Source organism: Sitophilus oryzae, unplaced genomic scaffold, assembly GCF_002938485.1.
Source record: "Sitophilus oryzae breed Bouriz unplaced genomic scaffold, Soryzae_2.0 scaffold_1499_pilon_pilon, whole genome shotgun sequence".
Taxonomy (NCBI): Eukaryota; Metazoa; Arthropoda; class Insecta; order Coleoptera; family Curculionidae; genus Sitophilus; species Sitophilus oryzae.
In genome coordinates this window covers 4,941,434-4,969,192 of record NW_022146168.1, presented here as the reverse complement: position 1 = coordinate 4,969,192, position 27,759 = coordinate 4,941,434, and the positions used below count along the sequence as shown (strand labels likewise).

At 33.6% G+C, this 27,759-nt stretch overlaps 1 protein-coding gene across 1 annotated transcript; it reads left to right on the top strand.

Annotated features, from left to right (window-relative positions):
• Window positions 1-433: 433 nt before the first annotated feature.
• Window positions 434-27,759, top strand: LOC115877886 (cilia- and flagella-associated protein 91-like). The gene is made up of 15 exons (XM_030894237.1): window positions 434-584; window positions 640-716; window positions 6,495-6,801; window positions 8,745-8,885; window positions 10,456-10,625; window positions 12,738-12,906; window positions 15,448-15,633; window positions 21,173-21,331; window positions 21,388-21,560; window positions 24,184-24,330; window positions 24,386-24,603; window positions 24,658-24,838; window positions 26,988-27,138; window positions 27,253-27,417; window positions 27,474-27,759. Exons 1-15 carry the CDS (start codon window positions 518-520, stop codon window positions 27,710-27,712), a joined length of 2,550 nt encoding a protein of 849 aa, XP_030750097.1. The 5' UTR covers window positions 434-517; the 3' UTR covers window positions 27,713-27,759.

The window sequence follows — 27,759 nt, the reverse complement described above, 5'->3', positions numbered from 1 at the left end:
GCTGACGCCGTTTTTTTTCGATCATATTGTAGTTACACCACTGAATTCTACGTGAAAAACACTCTGGGACAGTTTTCATAGAGATACGAAGGGTGTCAAAAAACGAAATATTTTGAATTCCACCCTGTAATTCAAGAACTAAGAGAGCTAGTCTCCGCGTATAACATTTTTTAGTTTCATAAAAAACGTAGCCCTATTAGTACTAGAGTAGAACTAGAAACCCTGCAATACACATGAAAATGGGACACCTTGTAAACCTGAAAATTACCTATAAATTTGTATCTAAAGTATAACCCATAAGGTTTGCCATAAGTATAACATATCGTTTAATCAACTAGTTGCCTACAACCCCTGTATATTCTGGTATCGATTTAACAAATAATGTTACCATGAATATCAGTGTCATACTATGAACATCATATGAAATTAAAAAAGGTTAAATGGGCCTTATGTCAAAGTGAAAACAAAGAAACTATTTGTTAATCCAGCAAAATAAGAAGTAAAAAATCTTGCAAAGATGTTGAACATGACCCGCAACACCCATAAGAGGTGTTTTCCATACAGACCACACGATTATATGTACGGTACGATTTTATATTGATATGTTCGTACTTAGATACTAATAACCTTTATTTTTAGATCCAATATTTACTGTTTCTGGACCAGTTGATCACTACAAAGCTGCTATCGTCGCGAAAATGTCCTCAGTCAAATTTGTAAGACAATTCTACAAATTTAAATATTGTATCTAGTGATGATCAAATGCAAGACCAAGACCATGGTTTTCTTTGTCTTGGTCTTGAAGCCTAGTAAGTAATCTTGGTCTTGGTCTTGCTGTAAGACTCTTGCAACTCTTGCACTTACTAGAAATATTTTCTGAATCGAAAATATTTAGAAGAATGAAACAATACAGGGTGCTCCAACAAGGATTCTTTTGAAATTAAATTTTATTTTTCCCTGTTGTTACTTTTTAGAAGATCAAAAAACTAATTGCATATTCTCATAGCCACTTCATTAGGGCTATCTGATTTTTTTCTGAGGTATTTTTATATTTTCAAATTGGCTGATAATTTGTGAGATACAGAGGCCAACTTAATTTTTTTAAACACGGATCTGCATTTTTTTATTTCAGGTTTTGAAAGAACTCGATCACCTGAGTGCAATAATATGCCACACTATATACTTTTTTTTTTGTTTTGGGTACCTTAACAACAACAAAACAATTTAATTATTATTTAAAATAATTTCAAGTCCGACTCTGGTTTTTTAAATTATTTGAGCTGATTATATTTATCGCAAAAATATTGATCAGCGCTAATTAACATTGAATAAGGAAAATTGAGCCAATTGATAGATTGAAATAAGTAATATTTAGGTCAGCAATTTAAAGATATTATTTTTAACTTTTTTATTGTGAATTTTAAATCTCAATGTACGATCTAATAATATGCATAATACTAATCGTAGTTACTATAAATAAACCAAGTTCAACAAACTACCTTCTAATGCTCTACATGTTCGAAAGGGTTATTACCCTCCTTAGTGCACAAATTTATTTTTCTTTCAATTTTATTTATAGCTCTTTGAACTTTCTTCTTATATTTCCGAATGCATTTTGTACTCTTTATTGTAAATATTGAGATGTACTGATTTCACTTTTACAAATGACGCCAAGTAATGTCCCCCCGCCCCTTGGCGACAGGTCCAGGAACCTCGCCGGCCATTATACTGCTCTACCATTTACAAACCATCTTCCTAGGAAATTATTTGATTGTTTATATTATATTATTGTTTATTATCTTATTGCATTTAATTTTTTACGCCACGTCATTTTTAAGTTTGAAAGCTTATCAATATTGTAAACGTGCGTCCACATTGCTCGTAATCCTGCTCGCGCTCTTGCTTCTGGTTATGCTTGCGTTGCTTGCGGTTCCTGTTTGTCGTGTTTCTCAAGATCTTTCGCCTCGCAAATAACGGCGTCCACATTGTAATGTAGTGCTTGCGTTCGTGCTGTTCGGACATGGATGATACTGAAGTATTTTTAATAGCGGCTACTAGTGCGATCATTATTGTAAAAAGAAGAAGTCAAGGAGAAAAAAGGCGGTGTTGGTGTTTAATAATTTCAAAAGTAGATCCAAGCACAGTGAAAATACACATCTACGCGATTTAGAAACAGACAGAATGCTTTTTATCGCATGTCCACTACTGATTTTGAAAGACTTGGGGCCCCGTATAGAAAGAAAAAATACAACTTTTAGGAAGTGTATTGCGATTAAAGAAAGAGTTAAATAAATATTAGCCATAACATTAAGATTCCTTGTAGCTAGAGAGCCACATACCAGTTTGGGTTATTTATTCAAAGTTTCCAAGCAAAGCATTTCAAAAATAATACCAGGCGAATGCCAAAATATAAATAAAGTTCTCAAAGATCAGATTAAGATAAGTAGGCAATATAAACATAGGGTTATATTTTATTAAAGGTATATTTATTTTTATTTTTTTTTGTCACGTTACACGGTAAGTAAATCGGTTTTTAGCTATCTTCTCAAGTTTAATACTTTTCTCATTATGTTGCATGTTGCGAGAATAACTGACTTCTGAAGTTGTATGTAAAGATTTTGGTTAAATTCCAGTTTTTTCAGATTGTGAAGGAGCTGCTTGGGGATTTCTCCAGTTGATCCAATCACTATAGGCACCACTGACACCTTATCCACTCCCCAGACTTCTTTCATATCCTGTGCTAGTAAGGTATATTTGTCGATCTTTTCTTGATGTTTTCGGTTGACATTTGTAGGGGCAGGGACAGCGATATCAATAAGATAGATTTCTTTTTTGAGTTTGTCCAGCAGACATATGTCTGGTCTGTTATGTTGCACAGTCCGATCTGTTAATATTTCTCTATCCCAATATAATTTACAAGCATCATTCTCTAGGACGTTCATTGGGACATAATTATAATATGGAATGCGCTCGTTAATGCATTTATATTTCAAACTAAGTTCTGTATGTATTATTTTTGCTACGTTGTTATGTCTGTCGGTATACTCTCTTGAAGCTAGTGTTGTACAACTACTAATAATGTGTTCTATATTCTCGTTTCCTTCTCCGCACATTCGGCATACAGTTGTTTTAATTGTGGGGTCCTTTATTATATATTTTAGGTATGATCTTGTGGCTATTACTTGGTCTTGAATTGCGCACATAAATCCCTCTGTCTGGTGGGAAAATCGTTCCGTGTGTCAGCCATGCTACTGAAGCTGGCTTATGAATGCTGTCCAGATCAAGTGTGTTGAGGTATCGGCCATGTAGCTCTTTTCCTTGCCACTTGCTTTTTTGCAGAGCTATTGTGTAACCAGCATCTATATTCATTTCTTTATTACTAAGATTCAGAGGCGTCAATTTTTTATCTGTTTTGCTTATGGTATCATAGAGGCTTGATGTTGATGCCATCGTGTGGAAATACGTTCGTAGGTTTTTAATTTGTTTTTTATGTTGTAGTCGCAGATCCATGACGCGTCGCCCCCCTATATCTCTTGGAAGATGGAAACGTTCTTTACATGCTTTTGGATGATGGGATCGATATTGTGTATACGTGGTTCTAACAGACCTGTTTAGTTCGTCCAGTTCTGTAGGGGTCCATTTAATGATTCCAAAGCTATATGTTATCGTTGGCATTACAAATGTATTTGTAGCTTGGACTTTATTGCTTCCGCAGAGCTGGGTCTTCATGACAGCATTTAATCGGGTCTTGAATGTGTTCTTTATTTGATTTTTCATTTCACTGCCATTAATTCCCTGTGACTGTATAAACCCTAGATATTTGTATGTTTCATGTTTATCCATAGATCTCACAGTTCCTCCTCCTGATTCTTCTAGAAGGATGAAGTCATCTGACTGACACCATTTTCCTCTTTTCATATGGTTTGTTTTACATTTTTCTAGGCCAAAGTTCATTCTTATATCATTGGAAAATTCTTCAGTTGTTCTTATAAGTTTATTTAGACCATTTTGTGTGTTGGATATCAGTTTGATATCATCCATATACATAAGGTGACTCACATTTTCTTCAGATATCTTAAATCCACTGTCCGTGTGGGTTAACATGCTGCTTAATGGATTTAATGCAATGCAGAACCAGAGGGAACTTAGTGCATCACCCTGGAATATTCCCCGTTTAATATGAATCGAAATGTCTGTGGTCTGGTTATTCAATATCAGGTTCGTTTTCCATGAATTCATAAGGCTTTCCAGTAGTGTAACAATTTGTGTATCGATTTTGTACAGCCTAAGACTCTCTATCAGCCAGGAGTGGGGCACGCTGTCGAACGCTTTTTGGTAGTCTATGAATGCTGTATGCAGGTCTCTTTTATTCTTTTTCGCATGTTCCATGATTACTGCGTCGATTATTAGTTGGTCTTTACATCCCTGAGCCTTCCTCCTACATCCTTTCTGTTCTTGAGTCATCAGATTATTGGTATCAATATGTTCATATATTTTATTACATAAAATACCTGTTAGTAACTTATAGAGTGTAGGCAAACAGGTTATAGGCCTATATTTCGATGGATCGCTAGAAGATGTCGTGGTTTTAGGTAAGAGATAGGTGTTGCCTTCTGTGAGGAATTTTGGTATGGTGTTCGGCTGTTTAAGAAAGTCGTTAAGTATTGCTGCTATCTTCTCATGAATGCATGTTAGTTTTTTATACCAGTAGTTTTGGAGCTTGTCTGGTCCCGCCATTTTCCAGTTGTGTGTTCCTGTTAAGCATCGTCTTACATCTTCTTTGCTAATATTTTGTGCAGGCATCTTTTGAACGTTGCTCATTCGCTCTGTTTCACGTCTTATCCATTCTGTATTTTCTTTATGTCTGACAGGTTCTTCCCATATCTTACACCAAAAATCACGAGTTTCCTTTGCTGTGGGTGTATTATTGTTATGCGCTTGATCGTATGGATTTTGGATCTTTCTATAAAATGCTTTTTGATTGTTTTGGAAAAGTTTATTATCAATTCTTCTTTGGTATGCTTCTTTATATCTGCGCATTCTGTTGGCATATATTTGTAGTCTCTGCTTGATGTAGTCTAATATTTCCGCTGCTGTCTTGTTATAGTCATTTTTATATTTATCTATTATGATGTTCACCTTCCTCGTTACTCTTGATGTATGCTTGGTCGACGTTGTATATTGTGTAAGAATGCCTATATCTTTTCTTATCCACTCAATTTTTTTCTCCAATCTAGTTTGCCATGCCGGTTGCCTTGATTTGGATCTGGTACTGTGAGCTGTTGTGGTGGTTTGGTTATGCATTTCTGTTATTGTGACCGCTGCCGAATAGATGTAGTCGTGCAGAGTAATGATATCATTACAGTCATTAATGATATGCGCTAACACGTTGTTTACGGTACTTATTATGTTCTTTGTTTGATTTGAAGTTTTTAGTCTGGGTATAGTAGGTCTCATTCTTGGATTCATACCACTATATAGAAGGATATTTTTTTGAAGTATCTGGAATGTTCTGGTTTCCTCAGTCTCTACAATAATTGGTTCCCGCTCAATTTCTGTTACTTGGTCTTCTGCGTTTTGTCTATCTTCGTGTTCTTGATCCCTTGTATCTATTATAGGTTCAGAAGCCTGAGTGGTGTTCAATCCTAGTTCTTCAGCAACTTCTTGACGGATCTTTTTAGTTGTGTCTGGATGTAGTCGATTTTTTTTAAAAAGCTGCTTTCTTTGATCCAGGATATTTTGCATCGTCTTTACGGCAAGCTCTGGAAAGCTGCGTATTATTTCCTCATGCAACCTTTTCCCGTATGGTTCAGAGTTTGTTTCCATTTTTGTGATGTGCAAGTAAGAGCGGTAAAGGTGAGTATTCATCTCTTCAGACCATCTAAAACGCGTCTTCTTACTTGTATTTGTGGCCTCGGGAATGGAAAGAGCCTCAAGCCCTTCATCATTACTCGAGGTTGGAACAGGTTCAGATTGAGAGTTGTTCAGTCTATTCCTAGGTATCGCCGAGGTGGATGGTATATTTAATATTATTAATCCAAGAACAACACACAAATATTTGTAATTCTGAACAAAATAAAATAAGAAAAATCATGGTAGTATCATCATACTGCAGTAAATACCGAATCCTATGAATGAAACCAAACTCAAAACTTAAAAAACAACGCAAACAGCTCGAGCGCTTCGAACCACTGTAAAGTATGCTCGCAAGACTCCGAAGCGTCTCTTTGATGTACTGCGACAGAGCCGAACAGTCGAAACAGGCATTTTATGAGATCGCAAGCACGTGGAGTACCGCGAGCGTCGTGAACATCTCGCTCCGACTATTTGCCATGTTTCTCGTGTTTTACGTGTTCGTTCGGCCTGCTTGCGAGCTATGTGGACGTAGATTAACGATGAATAGATTAAATATTTAAAAAAAAACGGAGCCGGACTTGAAATTATTTCAGTTTATTATTTTTATTTAATATTATTTAGTTTATTTTTTATTACAGCAAATATGTCCAATTTTTCCCAACATGTTTTCGGACTTGCCCAACCATCCCAGGGTTCAGTTGGTGCAGCGTCGTCAGAAACAAGTCCAATCCTACAGGGAAAGGGAGGAAGCATCCCGAAAATCCGATGCGGCAGTCAGGAAAAGCGTGGATGTTCGCGGGGTGGACAGGGCAAAGTTTTTCTGCCCTATAATCAACTTGCCCCCCGAGAACTTTAAGGATGTAAGTGACACTATGCCTCATTTTACCATAGAGCCAGTTATAAGGCGGTTTGAGAGTGCCAGACGATCGGAGAAAAATTTGGAAGGTAAAATAATGTTAATACCATTCGTTCGAAAAAAAACGGCGTCAAAGACGGCTGGGGAATTGATGATAATTTAAAAATAATTTTTATTCTATATAAATTTAAATGATGTCGTAGTTAAAATTCAAGAAAAAATATATTTTTCGGAAATAGATTTGTGTGTCCGGAAACGTTCCTTCCTTTTTTAATCTTTCTATAATTAGTGTTGTTTTTTGACAAGTTTTATGTCAAATTTTAGTAAGCGACGTCTAGAGATCGACCTTGCCAAAATTATCATCGATTGTCATTCACCAGCCGTCCTTGACGGCGTTTTTTCTTGATAATACAGTACCACAAAGTAATTTGTGACAGTACTTTAATATCACTAATTAGTACGGTATTTGAATAAAAAGATTAAGGGATGTATATCCATGAATTCGTGTAATATCAACGGAATCGACATTATGAACAACATTTTTAACAGTTTTGTTTGACATTTTGAATTTGATTTGAAATTTTATGTTCTTTTAATGTGGCTTTTTTGAGGTTATTTTATGTTATTTATTAGTTATTCTACAATTGATATTGTTTAGAGATAATAAATATAGAAAGAAATTATATCAGAAATTAAATTAAAAGTGACACTATTACGGATTACAAAAAAAGACTGTAAAATAGTGAGTTGTGTAGCGTGTGGTAGATCTCGGTCAAAAATCCAGCGTGTTATGTGTAGTAAACCAATCAATTCTGATATTCACTTAGAATTAACTAATAATTATACAGGGTGTCCCAGAAACAAGTGCAAGAATTTTAAGGGGTAGATCTCGATAAAAGAAACATATTTTCTCTCTATCGTTTTTCAAATAAATCCAAAATAACGAGTTATTTTACTTTGAAAATTTCCAAAAAAAAATGATTTTTTGCTAAAATTTTGAGAACCACTGGATCTTTTCTGGATTTTCTTTCTTGTAAATTTAATCTAATACTTATGTTGCCATATTATGAAGAAATTATGTTTTTATGTACTCGCTCAGTTGGCACCGATTAGGTGTGGCAAAAACTAGCCAAGCGAGTCAAAACCAACCGAGCGTAACAATTAATTACCGAAACTATAGCAGTGTGAACAGAGAACTGGAAGAAATTGGGCCATTGTCTCTGTTCATACTATCTTTTTTACATTTATTAATTTTGGCGCTCTTATATGCATCTAATTGCCTGAGATTTGTTTAACTAATTTTAAATTATTAATATCTATACAATGTTCCTTATCAACAATATGTCCAGCAACGCAAGATTTATCCGGTCTACCATATCTTATCTGAGCTATATGTCCTTTAAATCTAGCTAATATTGATCTTCTAGTTTGCCCAATATATTTCTGATTGCAATCTTTACATAAAATTTCATAAATACCCGACCTATCCAGTGGAGGTGTTTCATCTTTAGGGTTACCTAATAATTATTGTAATTTATTATTACATAAGTTTATAATTGATCAAACGGCATTGAAAAATATTTTGACGTATCTTTCTCCACTTAAAAAGTCGAATTTTCAGCAATCGCAAACTTATACCTGACAATTTCTTTTTTTAAGGATTTGCACCTCAAAAGTATTGAACCCCGCTCTGCCACTGTAGGTATTATTATGCATTTCTAAAATCAAAACCAACATGGCGTAGATAAAGATTTCATAATTGCCAAGGATCGAAAAACAAACCGTAGGTGTTTCAGTAGCGTATCTGATATTTTTGTTATTAAATTAATAAAAATTTTAATAACTAATAACATTTATTAGTGACGTAAAATAAAACACCATCAAATTATTAAATCTGCCCTACGTTATATATTTTGAACCAGAACTTAAGCCAGCCATATCCCATCTCGCCTTCCTTATTTTTTTTATTAGTAGCAGTACCTCAGCTGAGCTGTAACTATTTTATGAATACTCTCATTGCTTCTCTTTGTAGGTGAAGTGATAATCACGAAGGACATGGAAGTCCAAACGATGTATAGGGAATCAGAAGCTCAAACTCAGCCGTGGGAACCGCCCTATAAAGTTATAGGAGAGGGCGATCCGGAAATTTTGAAATTGGATTTCTTAAAATGGGGTCAGTTACTTAACGATCTTGATATGATTTGGAGAAATAATATACCATATTATTTAACGTGCATATACAGGGCATATCTTTCGTGGGGAGATTCCTCACGTAAAAATAAGATTTATTTTTTAGCCCGATTCTGCTTTGTTTCTTGGCTACAGGGGAGTAGAGACTTAATTATTTTTCGATTTATTATAATTGTCTTCCAAGTGCTTTTAGCGATTCGAATGAAATTTTGAGGAAAAAAGTTACTAAAAAATGTGCCGACGTACATATAGGTTATCACTGGAATATTTTTTTCTAAAAAACAAAAAAAAAAACTTGAGCGCCGCTGAAGTCTCTCTTGATAGCAGAAAATTGTGTAGACCGTTTATTGCCTATTAAAAGTGGTCCCTTGATATTGTGTCGATTTCTATCTCCTTGATGAGATAAAGGCAGTTTTATTAATCACAATCAATAAAATTAAATAATAAATTATTTATTTAATCTAATTTACTATTAAATTTTATTAAAATTTATAATACTGCTGTTCAATGCTACCTACAGCAAATAAAAAAAAAATGGTATATAAGTTGTATGTTTATAGGCACTTTTTTAAGGGATCCGACCATACCAACAGGTATGGTAGGCTATTAAGATCGACAAAGAAAAGGTTTTTTTAATTTCACTCAAAATGAGTTATTTGGTCATAAATGACCTAAATACAAAATATTTTCATGGTGTCTGTCTGTCTGTCCGTCTGTAACACGATAACTCAAAAACCGTTAAACCGATTTTAACCAAATTTGGCACAAAAATACTGTGATACCCTTTTGGCCATTAGTTTTTGGTGGGGGTGGGGGATTGGTAAGGCGGTATGGGAGGGGGTTAAAATTTTTAAAAAATCGTAACTCCAAAGTTACAGTACCTAGCGAAACGCGGTTTTCAATTTAATATTAGGAATAATATTTGCAACAAAATTTGTAATAACATCAAAATCAGTCAAAGTAGCAGTTTTTGAGATAAAAAAAAGTGGAAAAATTCCTTTACTTTGAAACTAAAAGAACTGCCTACCAACTTTTTATTAACATATTTTAGTATGGGCGGCTATACGTGCATCCCGGTGCCAATTTTTTCATTTTTGATGAGAAATCAATGAGTACTTATTACATACTTTGGCCAGTTACGTTAAAAAAATTGAAAGGTTGCTTTTTAGACTTAGATTAAGACAAATTAATAAAATTGTGTTTATCTCATCGAGGAAACCGAAATCGACAAAATATCAAGAGACGACTTTTCTATGTTCTACACAAATTTGCTAACAAAAAAAAAGCCAGTGGCGCACATGTTTTTTTTAAAAAATATTCCAATATGTCGACACTTTTTTCGCATTAAAATATATCGCACTTGTAGTAACTTGTACCCTGCAAATTTTATGTTTTACTATAGACTTTAACCCCTGTAGCTACGGAACAAAGCAAAATCGAACCTATGTTGTTCATGTAAAAATAAATCTTATTTTTACTTCAGAAATATCCCCACGAGAGATGACACATATTTTTGAAGCACCCTGTATACAATAGAAAAACTACAATTTTAGGAAGCGGACTGCCCAGTGGTATGCACGAAATTTGGTTAATAGAGAGAGCAAGAATGAAAAGAGCATGGGAGAAGACGGTCCAACCAGGCATAAACGACGAAAATTCTTTGCAAAAATTTAGAGACTACATAGAGGCACTGGAAAGGGACGAGTGGGCTTTCAGAGAAAAGGTAATATTTATTGAATAAAAAGACTAAGAAAGGCGTCTAAGTCTTGAGTCAAGACTTAGAGATTATATAATGTGAATCTTGTTGTTTCAAAAACAGTTACTTGTTTGTATTGTATTGTAATGACTAAGAGTGGATCCCAGGCGGGACACTCCACTGCGGCCGCGAGGGCTTATTGTGGCTCAGTTTCTACAAGTTCTTTAATAGAAAAAGAACATTAAATTCACCCTCAAGACCCAACTTTTTAACATAGGTCGTTATGTCTGAGGGTGATATGTCTCCTAGGTCTGACAGGTCTAGCATGGGTTTGCTATGATTTTCACAACACCTCAAACAGGTACACATAACGTGCCTTCATTGTTTTGTCATCTTCCATACAGTCGGTATTCGGCGTCTTCCACCAGTCCCATTCTCTGTAGGTGTGATCTCATCCGGCAGTGGCCCGTGTATAATACTGCAGTGAGCGTAAGCGCTTCATTCCTACCAGCCTTTAAGAGTTCTCCTGTTCTACGTTTGGATGGCCCTGCTAGGACTTTCTTGCCATGTTTCATTCCGGGACTGTCATTCCAGTCCCGAAACGTCGCACCCCTAACCCATTCACAGAGCCTGTCTCTTGCGAGATTTTTTGGAACGCTAAGTGTCGGTTCTGGGCCCACGAATGGCGAACCTGCACCGATTTTGGCGAGGAAATTGGCACATTAATTTCCCTGTAGGCCGACACGTCCGAGTTACAAAAAAGATGAGAAATAATGAACTAACTTTTCACTAGTAAGTTATTTCTAGATGATTCAACATATATTTTTTTCCTTGATTTAAGCCCGATCCTGTTGTTATTTTTAGCCCGATCCGCTCGTGTTAAGCCACACCCAAACTTCCAAACACACGCGGTTTGATTATGGTTTGCAGAGCTTCACCATAAAATAGCGAGCAATTTGTTACAAAACCATATAAATTATATATCACCGTAATCACAAAACTTCAATCTATTTTCGTATTGTAGCAAAAATTTAAATTATGTCTTTATCTTCGAGAAAATTTAGTCCAAACATAAGGAATATTTTGTTGATGTTTGACGATCAAAATCTTAAAAATAAAGAAGTTGTCTAAAAATGCGCTGCAATACGGATATAGTATAATCCTTTATCTTTAATTTCCTTCTTCATTTGTATAAAAATACCAAATACTGTACATCTGCTGGATCTGTGTCTATTAAAGGAATGCGGACAAAAAACATTTAAATAAACAGCAATATATTTTATACGTCGATTTGACGAGTGCGTCACCGCAAATCGCTCCGCCCACTCATTTTATTGGCTACTTGCAAATTTGTTGAATTTTTATTGATGGGACGCGTCGTCTATTTTTTACGAAAAACATCGGGAGAATATTGTTTCCCCCCTCACGGATACCTCGTAGCTACAGAACGGACAGACGTACTGTACCTAGCCAGTTTTACATAAAACGTTAAATACTGAACGCTTATTTTGGTACTTTTTCGGATTAGTGAAAAGGACTCTTAATGTGTGACCAATCCATCTCCATTTCCTCAGTTTGATATCATACACCTGCCTCTAGTTAGTTAAGCTCCATAAATCTTCATTTCTATGGAAAAAGAACCTACACACATCATTGAATTTAATAGACGTCTGAGAACACCTTTAAAAATTAGAAAATATAAAGGAAAATATAATATCCGTTACTTCAACAAAAGACGACACATAAAGTCTGGGATATAGAAAATAATAAAATCAATAACGATTTGTAAATTAATAAAATTGGTGGTCTTTATTTCTTGTCGCAAAGTAGTCAGTCTATTTTAGGAACAATTTTGTTTCTAATGTAATTTGATATTTGACTCGGCATGATACATGATTTCCATCAAATTCTGTTGAAAAAAGTTAACAGCTAGTTGAGCGGCATAATGTAAAAAACTTTCGGGTGTTATAGTGCAACTTTTTAAGGAAGATTTTTATTTTTGCGATTTTTAAGAAACATCACTACTTTTAGTGGTTTTATGCATTGCTAAATTAAAAAGACTTGTATTTTTAAAGTGCTGCAATATTTGTTGAAACTTGCAGAAATTGTTATTACTATTTTACTAAGAAATGCTTATAGGAAATCAAAGAAATTCAAGAACTTCGGTTGCACCTGTTGGAGGAAATGCTTGCCGAAATTCATGAAAAATCGCACTCCAGAAACGATGAGAAGTTGATGAAAATTATCGAGCGCAAACAAAAGGAAAAAGAAGAAAAACTTAGAAAAATTAGACATAAAGCCGCTAGAGGTAGGTAAAATCCGTTAAATTAGAGAATAAGAAATAATTTCTCCTTTTTGCAACGTCGCCGATGATTATAAATCAAAGATTAGACCTGTATTCACCTGAACAAAGCCATGCAGTCTTTTATATACAGCGTCTTCACACTAGGGCTTCCTAGATCGTACCTACCTTCTAAAATATAACTGAAACATATCCACATGTTCATATTTTTTAACCATAATTTTAAAGTGATTAAAAAATCTGATCAGGCTTTAACTTGTTAATAACTATCATCATCAACAAATCATCTTAATAAACTCATTTTCCGAACCATTATTTTTATCTACCTTGACGAATACTTCTGTCAGTTCAGTTTGCAGCTTATCTTAAGAATGTTATCCCTGATGATATATTAGGACATTTAAATACTTTAAATACTTTGTAGATATACTTAAAAACGTAGAATTAGGTACTTGAGACAAATTTGTCATATTTGACGTAGAAAATTGGTACACCAACGTTTAGAGAAATCATTAGACATCGTCGGGGCTAGAATGAGGGATGACGTAACGTTTTTCCTCAAGGGAGTTCACTACCTCTTAGTAGAGTGATGGAGCTCTTGCGATGCTGTCTACATACTCTTATGTTAAAGATAAGTTTTATGCTCAAAATGATGGTTTACCTTGGGTTCCTCGTTCTCCAGTAATAGCGAATAGACATATATGGAATGGTTCGAGACCAGTGCCATTAGTACCGCAGTCATCATACCCAAAATATGGCTTCGATATGTTGACGATACCTTTATAATCTGAAATGGAACTAATAGACAGTTGGATTCCTGTCTCAATCATATCAATTCACGAAGGAACTCAAACAGATCGAGAAACAGAAAAACTTCTGTCTGCCGTTTCTGGATGTTCTTGTCAATAGAAGTGATGGATCCAGTAGCACTGCTGTATATGGAAAACCCCACACATACGGGACAATATTTAAACTCTCAATCTCAGTCGAACTATTCTGAAGCGACCAAAAGGGGTATAGTTAAAATATGATGTCATAGAGCATTCATTATAATATGTATAGCGACCCAGAACCTCTAAATTCTGAACTAAGTAATATTAAAACCGATTTGCTTTAGAATGGTTACTCTGCAAAATCCCTCGACAAGATTGTATCCAATTGTAAGTCTGACTTACTCTCTCTCTTTCTCTCTCTCTCTCGCCCTTGACTATTCCATACGTGAACATCGCAGAAGATCAGGAGAATAGGAAATAGAATCAGGAAAATCGGAATCATCAAACCAAGAGAAAGAGTGCATCTACTGGGAGCCTTGCGGTGCGGTGAGTCGTATATTGGAGAGACAAAACATCCTCTACATGTACGACTTGACGAACATAAAAACATACGCAAAGAGGTGAAAAAATTAAGTCGGGCATTGTAGATCATGTGTGGTTAAAGCACCACAACATAAAATGGTCGGGTCGGAAGCCCGGGTTGTCCAAGAAGAACCCCATTAGAAAAAACGCAAATTTAAAGAGGCCGTATTCATTTCTAACAATAATAAAATCTTTAGCAATCCAAGTATGGAAATTTCAACAATTCAACTCATAAAACGCTCCAATGCAGGTTTTCTTAGTGGAAACCCTCATGCTTGACTGCACCAAAATACACCAAAAAAATACGCATCTTCAATTACAATCCCCCAAGCTACAGTTTTGTGTACTTACTATAAATCTTCGAAATATTATAGCACTAGTATAAAGAATCGTTGATATGTATCTAAGTATTAAGCTATACGCACACTGGTGCGATCACGGCTGCGATTACGACCTCCACGCGGCCGCGGCCAAAAGTTGCTGAAGAATCCATATGAGCCGTTTCACATTGGCGCGATCGAGTTTTGGAGACGAAGCGGCCTGGCGGCGTTCTATTCTGCGGTCTGCGGTGGCGATCAGATTCAACTTGTCGAGTTTAATCGCGTGATTGCGACCCAACTGATTTTGTGTATTTCTTCTTGTTGCAATTTAGAAATGGAGTTAACATAGCAGCTAATTAAGGCTGTAAAACTACACAAAATTCTATATGATTTTTCCGATCCAAGTTACAAAAATAATAGAATTAAAAATAGAAAATTTGAGACAAAATTGTATGAGACATATAGGTACGGCAGTGAACGCGAACGCGTTGGTGTGTGCTAGAATGATCGCTCATGTTATCGCTGTCCTGATCGTGATCGCGATCGCGAGCGTGATCGCACCAGTGTGCGTGTAGCTTTATATCTCCGAGTACACATGGTATAGTTTATCTGAAGTTATTTGGAATAGATTGGGACTCTTTTCAGATTGGATTTTAGATTGGGACTAATTTCGGCACTGTCTTTGTCGGAATCATCGGGACAAAGGAATTAAGAGTCTCAGTATTTCCAATTGACTTCGGAAGTACTATATTTTTAAAAGATCTTAGGTGTTACTCTGATCTTACGTCTCATTGGGCTTATTAAATATACAATATACCACATTTATTTGCTACTTTTTGGACATTTTTTCATTGCAAAAATTTCAATTGCAGAATTGCGCAAATTAGAACTAGAAGAAAAAGGAGTAAGCCGAAGGTACAAGTCTTGCGACATTATCGAGGAGCACGCTTCCAAAAAATCAGAACTGTACGGCCCGATGATACGACACGGCGAGCACCCGAAACGTTGGCATTTCGTCATCGACGAAAAACTAAAGAAATACAAGGAACAATTTATTGGTATGAAAAATTCGCATTTTTCGCTAAACAAACTATTACATATGGTAATCGCAAAACAATTTCCGATGCACGTGATCAACTTTGAGTGACAAGCGATGGTGACAGCGCTGCCAGATTGTGATGGATTTATGAGATGAATCTTAATTTAAAAGTAACAAACAATATATTTATTATATCATTTTTTAAAGATTTTTACGTTTTATTTCTAATTTAATAACTAATATTTTAGTAATTAATTGATTTATTTGGTTTATAGCTTATTTTACTTATTACATATCGGCAAAAACTAGTCCATTATGAAGATTATTCTAAGCGTTCTTATGGGTTATTTATTTATTCATGTACACCTTAAAACACCATAAGTGGTAACAAGTAAGGGGGTGCTATTAATGCACAAACTATTAATCAGAGGATTTAATAAAAACTAACGTAGAAATAACTTTGAAAGTGGTGTAATGTGCTTATCAATCAAACTTACTTCTCTGACTGCAGTCAAGGGTAATAAAGGACCTTTATTGTCACGTTCTCGTTTAAAATAGTTTATCAGGGAAGCTACAAGCTCTTTGCTTCGACTGTTTAAATGCTTCGGCATATTTTCAACACACAATTTCAAGAGATGCAATACAAAAACTCAAAAATTTAGTACAATTTTTAAAAAAAGACTATGAAAATAGGCAAAAAACGAGAATTACTAACAAAGATTCAACAACAACACGATATTATACAAAATAATGACCGACATATATATATAATTGTCAAATAATAAACGAAACCTTGCTGAAAACGTCGCAATGTGACCAACATAGCAATAATAAACTAAATAGCGATTTAAACTAATTTTTGCAGCTTTAATCTAAATAAAATATTTGTTACAATCATTTGCTCTATAAAGTAAAAGGAAGAGCTGCTCGGTATCTTAAATCATACAACAAATTTAAAAATTTTTGCCAAAATTTCATTTAGTCAGGTTGTCGACTATATCAATGTCGATATGATTGATGACGTGCATCGGAAAATGTTTTGCGATTACAATATATCTTATTTACTAAAAACGTTAACCATATTAATTATACAGAGTGAGTCTTAAATAAGTGCAAATATTTTCAGGGCTGGTAGATCACGATAAAAGATACATATTTTCTCTTTACCATTTTTCAAATAAGTCCAAAATAATCGAAATATTTTACTTTGAAAATTTAAAAAAAAAATATTTTTCGCTTAAATTTTGGGAACCACTGCATCTTTTCTGTTTTTTTTTTCTTGTAAATTTAATCTACTGCCAATGTTGCCATATTATGAAGATATTATGTGTTTAACTAAAAATTAAAAAAAATTCCAATTTTCGCGACAAAAACCTCATAGACGTGTTTCTGGGATCGAAATATACCTACTATCCCTAAAAATATATACACTTATTTAAGACTCACCCTGTATATTATGTTCATTAAAAACGCCGTATGATCGAAAAAATACGGCGTCCAGTTGGCTTTGAAATGACGATTGATAACCCCATATAATTTTACAAATAAATCGACAGCGATCTTTAGTTCTAAGCCTAACAACGTTTTTTTTCAATCGTATCATATACAGGGTGAGTCTTAAATAAGTGCAAATATTTTAGGGATAGTAGATAGGATAGAGATATTTCGATCTCAGAAACACAAGTTTTCAACAATTTTTTCAACAAGTTTTTTCGCGAAAAAAGCAATTAAAAACTTGGAATTTTTTAAATTTTTGGTTAAAAATCATATCTTCATAATATGACAACATAGGTAGCAGATTAAATTGACAAAAAACAAACGCCAGAAAAGATCCATCGGTTCTGAAGATATAAACGAAAAATCTATTTTTTTCATTTTCGAAGTAAAATAATCTCGGTCATTTTGAACTTATTTGAAGAACGGTAAAGAGAAAATATGTTTCTTTTATCGGGATCTACCAGTCCTGAAAATATTTGCACTTATTTAAGGCTCACCCTGTATACAAAAATTGCAAGAAAAATTAGTTGCGTACATTTCTCAATTTTTTCGATGGTGGATGCCACTGAAGTTAATAATATTAATTTAATTAGGCTGAAAGTAGGCCATTATATTACAAGAAATAAGATTATTTTTTTTTAAGAAACTCGGCTACAAGTTATTTACAGATAATTACAGAAAAAATATTTTTTTAAGTTTTAACATCTTGTATATTTTTCCTTAGAACTTTTTTTCATATTTTTGATGAGAAATTACCTCCTGATAATTGGGTAGTGCCTTTTTGGAAACACTTATACAGGGTTGTTCACCACATACGACACGGAATATTATAGATAAACGATTAGATTTTTACAAATGGTAAGTTTTGGGTTTGTTGAAGGGCTTTTAGAGCTACAATTTAAAAATATTTTTACAAGATACAGATTGTCCCAAATAGATAAAAAATATCAAAGTTGTATTTTTTTAAATGGGACATCTTGTATATTATTACATTTTTTGTTTCTATGATTAAAATAAAGGTAAATTTGATTAAGGTTTATCACACTGAAACCTTACCGTTTATGAAATATTTTCAATTTTGTGAAATTGCAGTAAAAATTTTAAGGCTTTATTTCTCCAAGGGTATCAAAGTTTTTAATACTAAATATTTACTGAAGTTTATTTGTTTGGTCACTTATTGTGTAGCAATAATAAAAATAATACTACCTCATACAGAGTGTCTAAAAATTATTTTAAATAATTTCTAGCTTTAAACGGCAATAACTTGTTTAATTTAAATAGAACACCCTGTATATTTTAGGAGAATCAGATGCACAATTTAATTGTCTATCATATTGGTTTAAACCATTTTTTACCTATCTCTTCAAGTTCTCGTAGAAAATGAATTTTCTTATAATTTAGACTCATATACCGATAGAATATTGACATTTTAGAGTTCCTTAAAGCAACAAATGTACAAAATGTACAGGGTGGGTCAAATTCGACGCTTTTAAATGGAAACACCCTTTTCTATAGGAGATAGACGAAAACTAATATCTGTGTCTGGAGCTCAATTTTCATCAAAAACATGATGGTGAAAACCGCACATCAATATCTGTTACCGTTTCGGAGTTACGGGGTGTTTTTCAAAAATGTGCATTTTTAACAAATCGCTGTAACTTTTTTGCTATCGAAAATGTTGTATTTCTATAAAAACATTTCCAAAGCACCTTTTTACCTAGAATTTAATGGTTTAAGTATAATTTTTTTAAAATTAATAATTTAAGGGTTATCAACAGAAAAATTGATTTTTTATTTGGGACACCCTCTATATTTTTAATTAACTGAAAAGAATTTAAAATTACCTTTCCAAAAATATAGCACACTTGATATTTTGTTATAATCCCCTTCGAAATACAGAATTTTTAAAAGTTCGCCACTTATAACTAGTAGGCTTTGGACCCTTTATTGATGATATGCCCTTAATGGAACTCGAAAATATATTTTTCCAGCAAGACGACGCACCGCCTCTGATCGCTGAAGTTATCAGCAAATCTTTGCATCCAATTTCAAGAATAATTGAATAGCCAACCAAGATTCCAGCCGTTGACCGTCGAGGCCGCCTGGCTTAGTGCCCATGGATCTAATCCTATCGATATATTTGCGGAAGAATAAATGTTCCTTATTTTTCGGTATAATTTAGACAAGAATTAGAAATACTTAGCAGTTATGAGAGGGTATCTTTCACCCCCACTGAGTTAATGAATTCCGCAAGAAATGTTGAAAAACTGCCCCGTCTGTCCATAACAGAAGACGGTCGATATATCGAACACCTATAGCAAAATCTCATGTCTTGGTTTGCTATTTATTTTTCTTGTTATTAGATATAGTTTAAATGTGTTGATGTTGATTAAATATATTTTAAATAGTTCTGTCTTATGTTGATGTTGATTAAATATATTTTAAATAGTCTCTTTAAAAAATTCTGCATCTCTCATAGCAAATATTATTTTCGTTTTAATTGATGCTCCCAGCTAGATTTTTTTGCATTACAGCCGGTGCCGTTCATAGCCTACTCATTTAAAGCGGGCGAATTATTATATACTCTATATTTCGAAGAGGAATCGACCAAAATATCAAGTGTGTTATATTTTTGGAAAGGTAATTTTAAATTATTTTCAATAAATTAAAAATACACAGGGTGTCCCATATAAAAAATCAAATTTTCTGTTGATAATTTAAATTATTAATTTTAAAAAAGTTATACTTAAACCATTAAATTCTACGTAAAAAAGTGCTTTGGAAATGTTTTCATAAAAATACAAAATTTTCCATAACAAAAAAGTTACGGCGATTTGTTAAAAGTGCATATTTTTGAAAAACACCCCGTAACTCACTATCATGTTTTTGACAAAAATTGAGCTCCAGACACTGATATTAGTTTTCGTCTATCTCCTATAGAAAAGGGTGTTTCCATTTAAAAGCGTCGAATTTGACCCACCCTGTACAGGTGCTAAAAACTATAACATTACTAGCCCATTTGTTGTAAAAGAGTATACCATTAATTAAAAATACCACCATGATTTCCGCCCAAATATTAATTAATTACATACTTAATTGTGTTAGTTAATAAATTATTCTAAATAAATGTGAATTTGGATCAGAAATCAATATAATAATAAGTTATGAAAATGAATGTCGTTGTTGTTATAAATAACCATTCGTCAAAAATTGAAATAAAATTTTTAAGGTGTTAATTTTTACCACACTGTCTAATAGACACACAAAATTCAGTTTTTTGTATTTGGAGCAGATAATATTAATCAACGCAAACTGTCAATTAATGTAGTTTGAATACTGGAATCATGTTAATTGGTCTTATTTAGCAAATATTTAAACAGATTTTTTTTATTGAAATAAACGAACTATGTCGACAATATTAGTATTTGCACTCTTTGAAAATGTGTTAAATCTTTAAAAAATAATCTAAAATGTCAATATTCGATGGGTATATTGATAAATAAGGTAAAATTATAAGAAAACGCATTTTCTACGAAAAATTGAAGAGATAGGTAAAAAATGGTATAATACAATTTGATAGACAATTAAATTGTGCATCTGATTCTCATAAAATATACAGGATGTTAAATTAAAGAAGTTATTGCCGCTTAAAGCTAGTAATTATTTAAAATTATTTTTTAGACACCTGTATAAGGTTTGGTTTGGGTACAATTTTTATTATTGCAATACAAAATTTAGTAAGTAGAAAAACTGCAGTACAATATTTGGCTATAAAAACTTAAATACGCCTAGAGAAATAAAGCATTAAAATTGTTAATGTATTTTGACAAAAACGTAAATATTTCAAAAACGGTAAGACTAAAAAGCGGTAAACCTTAATCAAATTTACCTTTATTTTAACCCGTGAAACTAAAAATGTAATAATATACAGGGTGTTCCATTTAAAAAAATACAACTTTGATATTTTTTATTTTTTTAGGGCGCTCTGTATAGCTACAATACTCCGTGTCGTATGTGGTGAACAACCCTGTATACTTAAATATTTATTTTTTATAAATTAGGAGTGGAACATTTCAGCACCTTACCCAGATGGTTACATCAAGCCACAGATCTAAAAGGCCTAGAAAGATCCACACCTCAATCCAAAGTACCTCAGCTCTGTATTAGGGAAACGAAATGGACTGCCCCTGTGCTTAAGCAACTTCACGAAGAACTACAAAGTAAAATTTTTAATTCTACAATTCCTATACTATGTTAATTAAAACAATGATTTCAGATTTGCGTAAAGAAACACAAAGGGAGCCTTGTTATTTGAGGATAAGGAACCAGAAGCCGGTGCAGGAAGTACCCACTCCCGAGGTGGAGGGAGTCGATGTGGTTCAAGAAGACCAGTACCAAGCCATAGTGTTTTTGCAGAGTCTCATCAAAGGCAGAGCCATACAAATGATGGTAGGTATACTATTTAATATTAAAAAGTTTGTGTCATGGGTTCTCCGACTTATAACAAAAAGCTATCCTAAGTCTACAGAGTGGCGCACCTCATTCGCCTCGGTTGATTATACGAAAACGGAAAGATGTAGAAATAAAATATTTTATCGGTATATGTGGGAAGGCAATGTATATAATTTAAAATTATTTTCAAATAATTACAGGGTGTGTCAGAACTAAGATCCATACCAAAGTAATATTTTTTCTTATGGAACACCCGGTATTTTATTTCATTTTTTAATCCTTGGACATAAAATAAGGTATTTATTATAAGGGTTTAATATGTTTAAAAGCTTTGGTTTTTGAGATATTCGCAGATATTGAAATATGCATGCTATAATAAAAAAGTTTGTCAACCTAACACCTTGTACATTACTTTTCAAAATTAATTCTTGTGCTACTAAAAAATTTGATTGTTTCCTTAAATGTATACAAAGGTTTCAAAAATTGCTGGTATATTTTAAATATTTATTTTACATAAAATCTTCGTTATTTCAAATACAACACTATGTATTTTTTTGAATAGGTCATTTTTATTTAATTTACCTATAGTAAGGTTAATAAGTATTTATTTTGCCAAGAAAAAAGAAGCAGTATCTGCTGGCGGAAGGAATGGATATGTACTAGTGATTTTATTTTGTGAGGACAATTGTTTGTGGCCTGAATGGTTTATGCTCAAAGGTATCCAAATAGAAACTTTCTTGACAAGCGTTCCTTTGAAATACTACTTTTCCTATTTCGCAGCGTTGATAGTGTGGTAGGATATAGTGGTTGTAAAACCTATTAGGCAGAAACCTGACGTTGGAAGTGAAGAAAATGAATTTGTCTTAATTGGCTATTTTATAGAAAATCCAATATATCTGCAAGTCATCGTAATATAAATCAAAGAACTACTTCTTTATTTTTCTTGATAAAATAATAAATACGTATTTAGTTATTAAATTATTGTAAGTAAATTAAATAAAAGTAAACTGTTATAAATTTAAATAAAGTCCATAAACTAATGTCGATTTTGAAAATAGCTAAATGTCACTAGCAAATTGCCATGGCGACACCAGCCATCTTGATTTCCATTTTATTTAAAAATCGTTTTTTATTCAAAATTTGAGCCATATAGGTATAGGAAACCCTAATATAGTTTGAAAGAGCATTTAAATCTGCTTCGACTTGTTTAAAAAAACATATAGTGCTGTATTTGAAATAACGAAGTTTTTATGTAAAATAAATATTTAAATAAGACCAGCAATATTTGATACCCCTGTATATTACAGTTGGGGGTTAGAACTTTTGGTGTTACACAGCAAAATAAAACACTAAAGCACCACAATACACCAAAACACTTTTACTTTTACACTGGACGCGCGTTTCGCTAACCATGTTAGCATCATCAGCAGATGATTAAGACTAGTTAGTCTTATCTATTAATATGTTTAAATACTTTGGTTTTTGATATATTTAAAGATATTTAAATATGCATGCTATATAAACAAAAGTTTGTCAAAATTTTGTTTCTACATCTTTCCGCTTTCGTATAATCAACCGAGGCGAATGAGGTGCGCCATCCTGTATAATAAAATCCCTTATTATAAGTCATCAAAATATTACAGCACAGATACAAAGAATCTTTGATATATATTTTTTTCTACAAGCACTAGTGCTACTTGTAAAAGATCTTAGGTATTACCGTTGATTGAAGAAAGAAGAAGATGCGCAACCTTATGGGCGATTTTGTGACCCAAAACCTGTCCGAGATGTAGCTGGCGTTACCGTCAGCCTGTTCGAGATTTAGTTAAGCTCTGCGCCGCTACGCGCTGATAGTCGTTTACAGCGCAGCGGATAAAGAAAACTGTACCGTAGTTCTGCTTTCAATCGACAGAGTGTGTGCGTGGTTGCCGGAGACAATGTTGCCAAAACTATTGATAAATCGGTAGATTTACGGATTTTTGATACAGTACGTTAATAATACAGATTTTCTATTATTAAACAATTCAATATAATATTATATGATTAAACAAAGAACGGCGACAGTGTCGGCTTGGAAATGAAGATTGCTGTTATTTCATAAGTAAAATATTATGTTAAATGTCGATAGTTATTTCCAAGCGACCTAAACGACTTTTTTCGATCATACGACATATTCAGTATCTGAATAAAAGAATGTTTATTTTTGTTGTTTATTCTATGTTTAACACGAATAAATTTTCAATACATAAAAGAGAATTTTTCATCCAAAGATAATATTTTCGTCAAAACGTATTACAGATCTTACATATTTTAATATAGCAACACTGTCGCTCTCAGTTCCACACCGTCTTACACACCTTAGATATGCCTTGGCTAGCCAAATTAGAGAAGAGTGAATTTTTAAGCGTTGGCCGCAGAAGGATTGGCGTCTCCAGCCTACAGCACTTGGGACGTAAAAGGAAATCAAGTCAGCCCTGTCACGAATTCGCCCATTAAGTTGCGTATCTCCCTAATTCTTTCAATCAAGGTATTATTGGACATCTTACTCACGACTTCGTACTATCAAATCCCCAATACTTCGACCCTATCAAATCATTTTAATAATCATTCTTTAAAATAGGTATACGAAGGTAGGGATACTTGCAAGGAACTCATTCTCGAACTGAAGAACTCCATAGGCCTTTTGAAGAAAGACAAAGAGCTACGATCGAAAGATAAAGTAAAAGTTCGGGCTCAACAAAGAGAAGAAACAATTCAAAGTGTGATGGTAACTTCTACAGACCTCATTCTCTGTTACTTTTGGATTAACATGCATTTCCTAGGTGTCTCGCTTGCAAGGGACCTTAGGAAAACTTCAAGGACAGGTCGTAGGCTCACTTCTGGATTTCCTCAACAAGGAATTGAGGAGGCTGTTGGAGGAAAGAAAGGCACACGCGATGTGCTGGATCAACGAGAGGGAGCGCAATATACGGGAGGCAGCGGAAGCTGGTAGAAGACAGAAGGAAATTAGGAGAAGAAAGGAACACGATGAGATATTCAGGTATCAAGTTTATGCGCAACTGTTGGAAGTAAATTTTAATCCTTTCATTTCCAGACAATTAGTGAAAGTCACCCAGGAATCGGTGGATTTATACTTGCAAGATATCATCACAGAAGGAATCGAATTTGCTTCTACCGAAGAAGCGAAAGATTATGTCTTAAATCTAGCGGAGAAGGTAGAAAAGGAAGTTAACATGATTGATAAGATATATGCCATGAAAGGAGTGGGCGCGCAGGTATATTTTCTTTTGTTATCTATATCATTTAAAATAGTTTGTTTTGGCACCTAATACACAAGCACTTATCACACTATATCTACTACAGTATACTTTGTTAACTATGATAACTGATAAGGCTTGGTGCATTTCAATTAATTTTAAAAATTCCGACCGCAGCGCTCAGGCAGAAATTAGAAGTGCCGGGTATAAAGTATTTGACGCAGTCCAGTTGTCATAATATTTAAATATATGATTTCTTACTAGTGCAGTTATTGAAACTATAAAACACTCAGGTCCGAGGTTTGTGTGATGTAACGCTGTTTCGGGTAGCGTTACATCAGGTCCACGGGAAAACATGATAAGCGCCATTTTACTAATTTTACAGGAGAACACTGCACGGCTGCTGGTTATTAGGTTCTTTCCGTATAATCTAGATTTTTACTAGGCATATATGTATATCATAGGATTTAATAACTTATTGCCCTGCAGAGTTTATATATTTTGTAGGAATCAGTTAGACCTACTATAATATTGTAAAATCCTAAAATTAAGAAATTGGCGCTTAAGTTTTTCCACTGGACCCTTCAAATGTTTCATAAAATTACCGAAAAAACGTTAACGCGTAAGGGTGCGTTTATGTTGGAGCGGCGATAAATGATAAGAGCAGCGATAGTAGCGAAGCAAAGAATATTATTATATTAATTTATATGTAGGTGTTTATATTGGAGCAACGCGTCGAGACACGGTTGGCAGTTGAGCAACGATAAGAGCAGCGCTAATTCACTGCTTTTGTCGTTTATCGCAGCTCCAACATAAACGTACCGTAAAGGAGAGCGTAATTAGGGCGTTGTTGGGTGCAATAACATTCAATAACTCAACTTTCCCGGATATTCAACTATCCCGAAACAACATATTTTATAGCTTCATAGTTTCTCACATCGATTTGATCACAAATGGATTCAAGCAGTTCGACAAAACATGTGCTCGTAACATATTCAAAAAATTAAATAGACAAATACTATGAGAGGATAAAATATAATTTGTAATATTAATGGTATACTTTTTTTAATCAATTAGCGATTAAATATTTTATGAACATCTTCTAAAATTATAAATATGTACCTTCAACAAATTTCGTTATAGCCGAAATAGCTCCAATTATGACCCCACTAGCAAAACCGGTAGGCAAAACTATGCTCGCTACCATAGTTGAACTCATCTAAAAATTTTTATTAGTTTGAATAATAAATTAATACAAGTTAAACCTTCTGAAGATATCAAAATATTTACTTTTTTATTTGTATTTTTAGAATTTTCACAAATTAGATTTTCTAACACTTTCAGAATAATTATATAATAATTTTTTCGTATACTCGTTATTTAATCGTGTGTATTTGTATATAGGTATCAGTTGTTTACGATATTCTCGAATTTTTAAAATCAATTGAAATACGAAAAGCCTATACAAAAATAGATTCTTTTAAAACGAACGGAATTTTTTCAGTGTTAAAATAAGTGTTGATAGTGTATCACTACACTAACAGCAAAAAATAAAAAGTATTGAGTCTGTGGTGGGTTCTTTGTGAAACATCGTTGAAATAGTAGTATTTTAATAAAACACGCTTTTAGATTCAAGAGTTTTTTTTATACTATTGAACAATTAAAAATATAAAAAAAACTCTTGTAAAAGGCCTAACAAGCCGAAACATATAATATGTAGAAATAAAGTTATATACTCTCATTAAATTTTGATACATCTAAAAGCGTGTTTTATTATAATGCTAACAAAAAAATGCTAGATCTGGCACCAAATTATTGAAAAGCAGTAAAAATAGGTAGGGAGTCTTCCCAAAAAATGGGGGCTGATGGAGAAAAACGGAGTTATATTTGGATTCAGGAGATAATTTTACATAAGAATCCGCAAGAATGGTGTGAGTGCGGCACCAGTGAAATAACATTTTTAATAGAATTTTTATCGGGTAATTATCAACGCTGCTAAATAGAGTTACGCCTCCAGTTGACGACGTCACGAGAAACACCTGGTTACGTCACACCTGGATGGCCTTCTTATTTCGCTGGTGCCGGTCAGTGCCGATTTTCATGCAAACCAGTGTATTTAGATTTAGTCCTAACTTTTTATAAACTGTTGTATTTTTTTTCTGCAAAGGAAGAACTGATTTCGGATTTGGTCCATCATTTTGTTTTGCCAGAAGTTGAAAAGCAGACGATCAGAAAGAATATGGCTGATAAGCAGAGACAAAACTTGAAATCCATACACGAGGCTGTATATTCTCAATTTGAAGGTTTGCCTAAAGTGGGTAAGTTTTAATTTAACACAGAAGAAATTAATAATCTTTATTAAAGAAATTTATCTTCGTCAATTTAACTCAAGCAATATGTTCAATCTACTAATAGCATCTGTTTATAATTAGGAAAGGATACCTCATTCAGCGTCAATTCATCTTTACCAACAGTGGATGGTGTTCGCTACAGTATTAGTATGGGCTATGCTGACTCTATACCACATGGAACAGTTGACTCATCTTTGAAACCAAATGCATCAGTAGAACATCAAAACATTGTATCTGACGAACAAGGTTTTGATAAGACTAAATTATGTAATTTTATACAAGATACATTTGTTATTTTCTAGAGCACATTGATCCTGATATGATAGAGAAATATCTGAACATGTTAGCTGCTCAAGACCAAACTCAGGACGAGACACAGATTCAAGAAATATATATGAACTATCCAGGTTATACTCGTTATAATACTTTTCAAAATGACTTGGATACCATACCAGAAACTGAGCATGAAACTTCTACAAATATTACATCAACTGATTCTACCAGCGAGACTCCACTATATCCATCTGGTGTTGAAGAGTAGTACTTTATTTAATTAACTAATTAAAAATACAATATAATAAAATAAAA

Coding starts and splice junctions, on each gene's coding strand:
- LOC115877886 (XM_030894237.1), top strand. CDS start 518: ATGTTGAACATGACCCGCAACACCCATAAGAGGTGTTTTCCATACAGA. Junction 21,561..24,183: donor GCAGAGCCATACAAATGATG/GTAGGTATACTA, acceptor TCTTTAAAATAG/GTATACGAAGGTAGGGATAC. Junction 27,139..27,252: donor TGAAGGTTTGCCTAAAGTGG/GTAAGTTTTAAT, acceptor GTTTATAATTAG/GAAAGGATACCTCATTCAGC.